Genomic DNA, 12,375 nt, shown 5'->3' on the forward strand with positions numbered 1-12,375 from the left:
CTCGTGTCTGTGCTTTGCCCCAGGCTTATCCGACGTTACATTACAACCTAACCCCGCTTTTGTGCCTGAAGGCAGTCGTGCTTATAATCGCCTCACTTTAGAGCTGTTGACCTTTCATCCACCACTCTTCTCCTCTATGGAGAAAGAACATTTCCACCTCTTTCCACCATTTCCACCTCCACCTCTACAGTTGAAGTCGGAAGTTTACATACACTTAGGTTGGTGTCATTAAAACTTGTTTTTCAACCACTCCACAAATTTCTTGACTTGTGTAGTAGGATTCAATCTTAGTCCTGTATTGACGCTTTGCCTGTTTGATGGTTTGTCTGAGGGCCTAGTGGGATTTCTTATAAGCGTCCAGATTAGTGTCCCACCCCTTGAAAGCCGCAGCTCTAGCCTTTAGCCGGGTGCGGATGTTGCCTGACATCCATTACTTCTGGTTGGGATATGTACAGTTGAAGTTGGAAGTTTACATGCATTTAGGTTGGAGTGATTAAAACCTGTTTTTAAACCACTCCACAAATTTCTTGTTAACAAACTATAGTTTTGGCATGTCGGTTAGTTTTTCCAACAATTGTTTACAGACAGATTATTTCACTTATAATTCACTGTATCACAATTCAAGTGGGTCAGAAGTTTACATACACTAAGTTGACTTTAAACAGCTTGGAACAGCTTCTGATGGGCTAATTTACACCATTTGAGTCATTTGGAGGTGTACCTGTGGATGTATTTCAAGGTCTACCCTCAAACAGTGCCTCTATGCTTGACATCATGGGAAAATCAAAAAAAAAGAAAAATACATCTAAAGAATCATCCAAGACCTCAGAAAAAAATGTGTAGATCTCCACAAGTCTGGTTCATCCTTGGGAGCAATTTCCAAACACCTGAAGGTACAACATTCATCTGTACAAACAATAGTACCCAAGTATAAACACCATGGGACCATGCAGCTGTCATACCGCTCAGGAAGGAGACTGTCTCCTAGAGATGAACGTACTTTGATTTGAAAAGTGAATTTCAATCCCAGAACAACAGCAACGGACTTTGTAAAGATGCTGGAGGAAACAAGTACAACAGTATCTATATACACAGTAAAACAAATCCTGTATCGACATAACCTGAAATGCTGCTCAGCAAGGAAGAAGCCACTGCTCCAAAACTGCCATAAAAAAGCCAGACTACGGTTTGCAACTGCACATGAAGACAAAGATCGTAGTTTTTGGAGAAATGTCCTCTGGTCTAATGAAACAGAAATATAACTGTTTGGCCATAATGACCATGGTCAATTTTTGGAGGAAAAAGGGGGAGGCTTGCAAGCCGATCACCACCATCCCAACCGTGAAGCATGGGGGTGGCAGCATCATGTTGTGGGGGTGATTTGCTGTAGGAGGGACTGGTGAACGTCACAAAATAGATGGCATCATGAGGAAGGAAAATGATGTGGATATATTAAAGCAACATCAAGACATCAGTCAGGAAGTTAAAGCTTGGTCGCAAATGGGTCTTCCAAATGGACAATGATCCCAAGCATACTTCCAAAGTTGTGGCAAAATGGCTTAAGGACAACAAAGTCATGGTATTGGTGTGGCCATCACAAACCCCTGACCTCAATCCTATGTAAAATGTGTGGGCAGAACTGAAAAAGAGTGTGCGAGCAAGGAGGCCTACAAACCAACATTTACCCAATTTATTGTGGGATGCTTGTGGAAGGCTACCCGAAACGTTTGACCCAAGTTAAACAAGTTAATGCTTCCAAATACTAATTGAGTGTATGTAAACTCCTGACCCACTGGGAATGTGATGAAAGAAATAAAAGTTGAAATAAATCATTCTCTACTATTATTCTGACATTTCACATTCTTAAAATAAAGTGGTGATCCTTACTGACCTAAGACAGGAAAATTATGAAATGTCAGGAATTGTGAAAAATTGAGTTTAAATGTAGTTGGCTAAGGTGTATGTAAACTTCCGACTTCAACTGTAGATGGACAGGACGAGAGCCCTACAAAAGAGCGATCAGCACTGTCTCTTGGGCATCTCCCCACACAGGGAGACCCTTTTCTCTCCGGCGTGTATCCAATTGGATAGTGGAGGCTATTATAGTGGCATAGAATAGCAAGGGTTTACCACCTCCGGAGATCCCGAGGGCTCACTCCACCAGAGGTATGGCTGCATCATGGGCATTGCTCAAAAGTGTCTCTGTTCAAAAGGTCTGTAATGAGGCATGTTGTGGAACTTCATGAGGTTCTACTGACAACGTCACTGCGTCACTCGTTAATGCACATGGAGCTTAGTGTCGGAACTTCTGAGGGTTGATCCTGTCTAGACTTGGCTTCGGAGACTATATGAACACTAAGTTATTTATATTAAGTTGTTTATATCCCCATAGTGAGGAAACGAACAAGTAATTTAAATATAACTTAAGGTTACTTACTGTAACCCCGGTTATATAATATTATGAGTGAGGTGTCTCACTGCGTTTTTCTTCACACTCTGCGTGAGAAAGACAAACATGTACTAGAAGTGAAGATGTACTTTGTTTTATACTAAATAATTAATTCTATCATTTCCTAACACTGTTATCTAACATACTGTACGGGGGGGGGGGGGGGGGGAGAGCGAGAGACTCTTACAGGCAGTGTGCCGTCCTCCTTCCTCTTCCGGCCGTTGTTCTGTATCTGTGGCAGCATGGCCTGTTTCAACAAGATGGCCGCCTGTTCACAGTACGCCACGTCTGTGATGAAGACATCCTCTTTAGGATCTCCTCCATGCTGCTGCTCCAAGCTGACCTCTGGCAAACATACACATGTTGATGTGTTAATGAATGTGTACAAAAAAAAGAAGATGTTTATTGTTCTCTCAGACTGTTCTCTCTGCTACCGCACGGCAAGCGGTACCAGAGCGCCAAGTCTAGGTCCAAAAGGCTCCTTAGCAGCTTCTATCCCCTACCCATAAGACTGCTGAACAGTTAATCACATGGCTACCCAGACTATCTGCATTGACTCTCCCCCTTTTTTACACTGCTGCTACTCGCTGTTTATTATCTCTGCATAGTCAGTTTACTCCTGCCTACATGTACATTTTACCTCAACTAAGCTGTACCCCCACATTGACTCGGTACCGGTACCCGCTGTATAAAGCCTCATTATTGTATTGTGTTACTTATTTATTTTTTACTTTAGTATGTTTAGTAAATATTTTCTTAACCCTTATTTTTCTTAAAACTGCATTGTTGGTTAAGGGCTTGTATGTAAGCATTTCAGGCAAAGGTCTACTACACCTGTTGTATTCGGTGCATGTGACCAATTAAACTGGATTCAATATGACAGTGAAATGTGTTGTTTCACAGGATCAGCCATAACAGTACGACGTCTCTGGAGCAAATTAGGTTTAAGTGCCACGATTAAGGGTACATCGACAAATGTTTCACCTTGTCAGCTCAGGTATTCGAACCAGCAACCTTTCAGTTTTAGACCTAACGCTCTAACCACTGGACTACCTGTTGCCCTAATAGTGTGCCTCATAGTAGTCATAATGGTTAGCATACTGGAGCTACCTCAGGTAATACAACACAAGTAAATGTTCGCTCAGTGCATGCTGATCCCGAAATTAAGTTGAGTTTATTATGGCTTGCAAGGCCAGCTGGTCTGGGGAGAGAGAGTTCAGGATTCATCTGAACCAATCAGAACAGAGGATGTGGAGTAGAAATGTGGAGCTAGCTGATACCTTGTCGTAGGGTCTTGGTGATAGTCTCCATGCTGTCCTCTGGTATAGATGATATAGATGCGCTAGGTTCTATAGGCTCAGGGTCTTGGGACTCTGGTAGAGGCGTCTGCATGGGGAGGATAAAAGGCATCAATCAGAAACAATGGGGTTGAAAAGCTACTGTAACAGATGATCTGATTTGTTGTTGTTATTTTTATATACGATTGTGGCCTACACTTAAGAAAATACCAATCCCAGAGAGGATAACACATGAAAGCATTAAACACTTATTTCCATTGTGGTCCTAGTTGTCCTTTTGCATAATTTCACTGTCAGATGAATAGAAGTAGGGCGAGAGAAGAGGTGTTTTCTAGTGTTAAATAACTGATATGATCAGAGGAGCAGCAGTTCCACTCCCATCTCGGGGCCGCTCAGAGACATGATTTCCTTTTATTCTTATAGGTCAACTGTCTTTCTTAATAGAGTCAGTTACAACTGTTCTGCTCCTTTGAGAATGGACACCAGTGGAATGAATGAATTAGACTATTTAACAAAAGAGATTCTCTAAGGTGTTTTGCATCTTTGCTGATGTTTACTTGACTCAGCAGTGGCTGCTGGTGCAAAATCAAAGAATAAAATACTGATTGAATGGCGCGTTTTATGGGCTCTTAACCAATTGTGCTATTGTGTGTATGTTTTCACGTTATTTGTAACTTATTTTGAACGTAATGTTTCTGCCACCGTCTCTTATGACCGAAAATAGCCTCTGGATATCAGGACAGCGACTACTCATCTCATACTGGACAAAGATTTATTCTTTAACGAGTCGGACGCAAAGGATTGACTTCAGACAACCGACAAGGCCAACATCCCCATCATTCGCAGGAGAAAGAGACGGAGATATCAGGGACGTAGGTCGGGGTGCCTTGTAAGGATCCAACGGCTAGTGGGTTAATCTACCATCAGTCCTATTAGCCAACGTACAATCATTGGAAAATAAAATAGACGAGCTACGATCACAAGTATCCTACCAACGGGACATTAAAAACTGTAATATCTTATTTTTCATCGAGTCGTGGATGAACAACGACATAGATAAAATACAGCTGGCCGGTTTTACGCTGTATTGACAAGATAGAACAGCTGCCTCCGGTAAGACAAGGGGTGCAGTCTGTGTATATTTGTAAACAACAGCTGGTAAACTAAATCTAATATTAAGGAAGTCTCGAGGTTATGCTCGCCTGAGGTAGAGTATCTCATGATAAGCTGTAGACCACACTATTTACCAAGAAGGTTTTCCACTTTATTTTTCGTAGCTGTCTATTTACCACCGCAAACCGATGCTGGCACTAAGTCCCCACTCACTGAGCTGTATAAGGCCATTAGCAAACAAGAAAATGCTCACCTAGAGGCGGCGCTCCTAGTGGCCGGGGACTTTAATGCAGGGAAACTTAATCCGTTTTACCTCATTTCCACCAGCATGTAAAACGTGCAACCAGAGGAAAAAAAACTCTAGAGACACATACAAAGCTCTCCCTCACCCTCCATCTGGCAGATCTGACCATAATTATATTCTCCTGATTCCTGTTTACAAGTAAAAACCAAATCAGGAAGCACCAGTGACTCGGTCAATAAAGAAGTGGTCAGATGACAAAGATGCTAAGCTACAAGAATGTTTTGCTAGCACAGAGTGGAATATGTTCTGGCATTCTTCCGATGGCATTGAGGAGTACATCACATCAGTCACTGGCTTCATCAATAAGTGAATCGAAGATATCGTCCCCACAGTGACCATATGTACATACCCCAACCAGATGCCATGGATTACAGGCAACATCCGCACCGAGCTAAAGGGTAGAGCTGCCGCTTTCAAGGAGCGGGACTCTAACCCGGAGGCTTAAAAGAAATTCCACTATGCCCTCAGACAAACCAACAAGCAGGCAAAGTGTCAATACAGGACTAAGATTGAACCGTGCTACACTGGCTACGATGCTCATCGGGTGTGGCAGGACTTGCAAACTATTACAGACTACAAAGGGAAGCAGAGCCGCGAGCTGCCCAGTGACACAAGCTTACCAGATGAGCTAAATTACTTCTATGCTCACTTCGAGGCAAGCACCACTGAAGCACGCGGACAACTGTGTGATTACACTCTCTAGAGCCAATGTGAGAAAGACCTTTAAACATGTCAACATTCACAAGGCCGCAGGGCCAGATGGATTACCGTGACGTGTACTCACGCATACGCTGACCAATTGACAAGTGTCTTCACTAACAATTTCAACCTGTGCCTGACTGAGTCTGTAATACCAACATGTTTCAAGCAGACCACCATAGTCCCTGTGCCCAAGAACACCAAGGTAACCTGCCTAAATGACTACCAACCCGTAGCACGTCTGGAGCCATTAAGTGCTTTAAAAAGCTGTTCATGGCTCACATCAACACCATTATCCCATTATCCCATAAACTCTAGACCCACTCCAATTTGAATACCGCCCCAACAGATCTACAGATGTAATCTCTATTGCACTCCACACTGCCCTTTCCCACCTGGACAAAAGCAACACCTATGTGAGAATGCTATTCATTGACTACAGCTCAGCATTCAACACAATAGTGTCCTCAAAGCTCATCAATAAACTAAGCACCCTCGGACTAAACACCTGCCCTCTGCAACTGGATCCTGGATTTCCTGACGGGCCACCCCCAGGTGGTAAGGGTAGGTAACACCACATCTGCCACGCTGTTCCTCAACAAGGGGGCCTCTCAGGGGTGCGTGCTCAGCCCCCTCCTTTACTCCCTGTTCAGCCATGACTGTATGGCCAGGCACGACGCCAACACCATCATTACGTTTTCAGACGACACAACAGTGGTAGGCTTGATCACCGACAACGACAAGACAGCCTATAGGGAGGAGGTCAGAGACCTGACCATGTGGTGCAAGGACAACAACCTCTCCCTCAATGTGACCAAGACAAAGGAGATGATTGTGGACTACAGGAAAAGGAGGACCGAGCACGCCCCCATTCTCATCGACGGAGCTGTAATGGAGCAGGTTGAGAGCTTCAAGGTCCATGGCGTCCACATCACCAACAAACTAACATGGCCAAGCCAGAGGTGTGGACTCGAGTCACATGACTTGGATTCGAGTCACAAATATAATGTCTTGCAACTCGACTTTGACTTTAACACCAATGACTTGTGACTTGACATGGACTTGAGCCTTATGACTAGACCTGACTTGATACCCTCCCGATGCCTAAATATTAAAAATGATGCTATTAAGAAAAGTGTGCAGCGCATCAACTCTTTATTTCACTGATTACAGTTTGAATCGGACAGCAGCAAATCAAATTGTGTGTGGCAGTGCAGAGGAACATCGGTGGGTGAACTCAGATGGAGCCCTTGGAATGATACCCAAAATGATTATTTTCGGATATAAAGACGACGCTGTATCAACAACAAACGGATTGCAACTTGCAAAACATGCAGGAAGAAAATTACAGATGGAGGAGCAACAATTTCCAAATTTGTTCGACATTTGAAGTTGCAAAAAAACGATAAGTCGTGGCTAATATAGCCGACAGCTGTCCATCACACGAGGTTGTGTGTGTGTAACTTGTTTCATGAGTTTCTTTTTGCTGGCTTGTGATGTCTGGAGCCTGTATTGTTATGTGTGCTCCTCACTGCTTGCCTAGATTAGACTTGCAGATTGACTCTCCACCACGCTGTTTGGAGCTGGAAAAGATCCAATGAGTGCCTCCTAGAATGGTTGTGTACTCTTCCTAACCTGCTGATTACGGCGAGAGCTTGAACCTCTGATTGTGTTTATGCTTCACACAAATCCCACCATTCCACTCTCTGCTGTCCTCCGCAGTTTTCTCCATTGATAATGAATGGAGAACGTCGGCTTATTTCATCTGAGGCACCGCATGCAGATACAGTTTTCCAGATAGAAATGCAATATATATATCTGTACTCCATTCTCTATTCTACACGGCAAAGGCTGTTGTAGGTGATGTACTTCTATGCAACCACCCCACACGACCCGACCCAGCCTACCACGCCTCTCCCGATGTCACAAAGGGGGGGGGGGTGGTCTTTCTGATGGCTACCCATGTATTTCCATGGAAATATAACGTTTATTTGAAAAGTGATAAATATATAGATATTTTTAAAAGCATACATGATTTGCGTAAATGTAATATACTATTACTCTTGTTAAACATTTGAAATGGTATTACATTTGGTGAAGAGCACATTATGACTTGTTTAGGACTCGAAACTCAAAGTTTAGGACTTGCCTTGATGGTCTTGACTTGAGACTTGACTCGGACTTGCCTGTCTTGACTTGGGACTTGACTTGGGACTTGAGTGCTAAGACTAGAGACTTTACTTGTGACTTGTAAAACAATGACTTGGTCCCACCTCTGGTCCAAGCACGCCAGGACAGTCATGAAGAGGGCACGACAAAACCTATTCTCTCTCAGGAGACTGTTCTACAGCTGCACCATCGAGAGCATCCTGACTGGGTTGCATCACTGCCTGGTATTGTTACGGCTTTCTAAGTGTGAAGGAGAGTCGGACCAAAATGCGGCATGTAGATTACGATCCATTTTTTTAAAACTGAAGCCACACGAATCCAATACAAACACTACAAAACAATAAACGTAACGAAAACCGAAACAGCCTATACTGGTGTAAATAAACACAGAACAAGGACATCAGGACACTAAGGACAATCACCCACGAAACACTCAAAGAATATGGCTGCTTAAATATGGTTCTCAATCAGAGACAACGATAAACACCTGCCTCTGATTGAGAACCACTTCAGACAGCCATAGACTTATCTATAACTCCCCACTAAGCTACAATCCCAATACAAAACACACCACATACAAAAACCCATGCCACACCCTGGCCTGACCAAATAAATGAAGACAAACACAAAATACTTCGACCAGGGCGTGACAGGTATGGCAACTGCTCGGCTTCCGACTGCAAGGCACTTACAGAGGGTAATGCGTACGGCCCCGTACATCACTGGGGCCAAGCTTCCTGCCATCCAGGACCTTTATACCAGGTGGTGTCAGAGGAAGGCCCTAAAAATGTTCAAAGGCTCCAGCCATCCAAGTCATAGACTGTTCTCTCTGTTTCCGCACGGTGGTACCGAAGCGCCAAGTCTAGATCCAAAAGGCTTCTTAATTTAACAGCTTCTACCCCCAAGCCATAAGACTCCTGAACAGCTAATCAAATGGCTACCCAGACTATTTGCATGCCCCCCCCCCCCAACCTGCTGCTACTCTCTAATTATTATCTATGCATATTCACTTTAACTCTACCTACATGTGCATATTACCTCAATTATCTCAACTAACCGGTGGCCCCGCACATTGACTCTGTACCGGTACCTCCTGTAGAGGTACCTCAAGCCGTAACTGCATCATTGGTTACGGGCTTGTAAGTAAGCAATTCACCTGTTGTATTCGACAAATACGATTTGATTTGAAAGAATACATCGAATTTTATGTGTTTATTTGTTTTGTTTCAGCTGCTTGTACAGGAAATCCATCATGTTATCACAGGAAACAGAAACATGTTATCACAGGAAACAGAAACATGTTATCACAGGAAACAGAAAAGCTGTGGTTTGATTGCACCTTGATTGAACAGAGCCAGTACCCCCCAAAAAAAATGTGTCACATAGTCACACAGCCTCCGGGCTGTACCATATCAGTGTGAAAGTAAGTCGTCAGTCTGACCTGAGAGATGGAGGAGGGTGATGAGCTAAAGACGTCCCTAACGTCGCGCGGCGGGGGTTTGCTCCTCTTCCTCAGGGACAGGGTGTAGGAATCAAGCCTCCTCTGGACGGCTGCGGCCTGCGTACGGGTCAGAGTGGACAGTAGGATGGCCTGGTCAACATCCTGGTCTTCCCTGTCCTGTTCCCGGTCTCTGTCTCTGTCTGGTCTCTGCTGCTGCTGTCTTATCAGAGTGGACAGACCTGCATCCTGGAGCCACTGCTCCTCTTGCTCTCCCTCTGAAACACATAACAGCTTCATGACAGAGACTATACATACGGCATGCTTCTGTACGCGTGTGTGCTTGCCTGTCTGCATCTGTGTGTGCATACGTGCTTGCATGCATGCTTATGTGACTGTCCATATTATACTACAACTTGCAGCTCCATGCATAACACATGTGCCGTCTGAGGAATGAATAAACTGTATTTTTTAGAGGGAGAGTACATTGCAGTATTGCACATAATATTGTCGCTCCATGTATAGCAGACACACATGGTTCAACAGAACACAACTCGCTACATAAACAACAGGCAACCAAATAACAACCGATTTTCATTGTTTACATCATAACAATAGGCCTATGGATATAATTAATTGACTGACTGACACTAGTCCTGTGTCTCTGTGCTTACCTTCAGAGTGTCTGGAGTCTCGACTGGCGCTGTCAGTGTCAAGGTCAATGTAACCGCTATCTTGGCTGCGTATGGTCTCCACCTCACTCCAGAAGGAGTCCAGGCACAGTTTGTCAGGGTGCTGTTGTGGTTCCTGGTGGGACGCTGTACATTTGTCCTGTGTGTGTTCAGCTGCAGCTTGGTCCTGGTAGCTTGGCCTGGCCCAAGGCTTACCGTTCATCTCGGAGGGACTGGGGCTCCTGACAACCAGATAGACGGGAAGAAACAATAATAACATATCAGAAGATAAACAGAGTGAGGAGAATAAAATGTGAGAGAGAGACAGGGAGGATCCAGATTCCAGAGAGATAAAAAACTGGAGGAGGGATGCATGGAGGGAGGGAAGGAAGTAGAAGAGGGAGCGTGGACTGAACACAAAGACTCAGATTTCCATTGTTCTCAAGAATAGTCCCGCAGGCGTGATACTGTGTGAGACCCCTAGATGTCGCTGTGGCGCTCTTTCCAACCAAGCTTTTCTCTCATTTCGATCAATTCATCCACTGATTGTGATGGCATAATGTGTATCGATATGAATTCCAGATAAAGATACAAGAGTTGCATAGTGTTCTAAGCATGGTTGACATAATTAAAGCCTAGACAATAAAATATATCAGTCTTATACCCCCCCCCGCCCCCCTTAAAAAAACATTTGCTTTTCCTACCAGCACCGACTTATTCAGGAAAAATGTACTTGCTACGATGGTGATATGTGGTCTCACCTAGCTTTCTTTAGATAGGATTCAGAGGGAAATCCCTTGACTAATAATAGTGATAGTAGTTCCAGGCTGCTGTTGAAGTGTACAGTGTAATGTAGCTGACAGGTTGTTATTATTGCTAGTCAACTGAGAAACAGGGACAAGGCCTAAGGCGACTTCATAATGACTGCATTGAATGTCTACCTGTGTCTCCACTGTAAGTAAGTTGTTGACTCACAGAACTGAAGTGGAATTTCAGTTCTGTCAAAACTCCCTTTCCCAGTCAGCAAAGAAGTATCTCGTAGATTCCTACGCATGATATTGTGTCTGTTTGATTGCTTCCTAATAACATACTGTGTGTGTACATTCTTAAAGGGATTAGGACTTTCACTTGAGTCATTTTGAGGAGTGTGCAAGTAATTTACAGACAGTACTGGCAGTGTAGCCTAGGCTGAACCCTTCAAAGACATGGTAAAGTCTACTACACCTGTTGTATTTGGCACACGTGACAAATAGAATTTGATTTGAACCTGGTTTCCTTTATTTTCAGTTATATTCAGTTACCTGTATGTGCTATTGATAACATTCAATCCACAATCATTTTTTACAACTATTGATCCTCTGTGGCTATATTTTGCTCTTTGGTGTATTTTGTATTTTATATATATATATATATAATTATAAAAATTATGTAAATATTTTTGGGGCCTCTTGGACCCAGCCCCTGACTCACACAATTGCCAGTCAAAAGTATTATGCTGTTTTTATCTTATTTATTAAATCAGTTACCCACTCAAGGCAGCCCCCCCCCAGTTACCCACTTGTTCCCCCTACCTCCTCTCTACAGCATCAGGATCGGGCTGTCTACATTCATTGAGAGAGCGCTTCTGAATAATCCTGTGATTGGCAGTTGCAGTAAAAAATTGGACATACCTACTCATTCCAGGGTTTTTATTTATTTATTTATACTATTTTTTACCTTTTAGAATAATAGTGAAATAACACATGGAATCATGCAATAACCAAAAAAAGTGTTATAAAAAACATTTTGATTTGTTTATTTAAAATTCTTCAAAGTAGCCACCCTTTGCATTGATGACAATCACCCATTTTTAATGATTATTATTATTATTTTCTTGCTGCCTCTTGGGTCCCTCCACAGGCCTGTTCCAAGGCGTTTCAGCCCCGGTAAGCCCCTGCATTAACCCGGCCCTGTATACAGGCGAGGATTGACTGGTGTTGCCAGTTTCTGTGACCCTTTAAAAAGCTTCTTAGAATCATTTTGAAATAAACAGATAATCCCTTGATATCCAAGAACAGGCTCACCGTTCTTACAACAGGATATTTCACAAGTTGTCCCAAAGAAAGACCCAAAACCGTCCCAAAACTAATGGATAAAAAATACAAATTTTCATTTTGTGGACAATTTCTAATTCCATTATTCTTCTTCTTCTTTTTTTGCATCCTACACTATTTCTCTGGCATACAATAGAAAGG

At 43.3% G+C, this 12,375-nt stretch overlaps 1 protein-coding gene across 3 annotated transcripts in view; it reads right to left on the minus strand.

Moving 5' to 3' along the window:
• LOC135542324 (rho GTPase-activating protein 40-like) overlaps positions 1–12,375 on the minus strand; it is a 46,631-nt gene that overhangs the window by 18,813 nt on the left and 15,443 nt on the right. For all 3 annotated transcript variants that reach the window (XM_064969205.1, XM_064969204.1, XM_064969203.1), the window contains exons 2-5: positions 10,145–10,383; positions 9,474–9,748; positions 3,730–3,835; positions 2,637–2,794 (exon numbers count right to left, since the gene is read on the minus strand). In XM_064969205.1, the coding sequence (XP_064825277.1) occupies positions 2,637–2,794; positions 3,730–3,835; positions 9,474–9,748; positions 10,145–10,364 (759 nt within the window). In that variant the 5' untranslated portion in view covers positions 10,365–10,383. The remainder of the gene's footprint in view (positions 1–2,636; positions 2,795–3,729; positions 3,836–9,473; positions 9,749–10,144; positions 10,384–12,375) is intronic.

The sequence above is a fragment of the Oncorhynchus masou genome, chromosome 6 (genome assembly GCF_036934945.1).
Source record: "Oncorhynchus masou masou isolate Uvic2021 chromosome 6, UVic_Omas_1.1, whole genome shotgun sequence".
Classification (NCBI taxonomy): domain Eukaryota; kingdom Metazoa; phylum Chordata; class Actinopteri; order Salmoniformes; family Salmonidae; genus Oncorhynchus; species Oncorhynchus masou.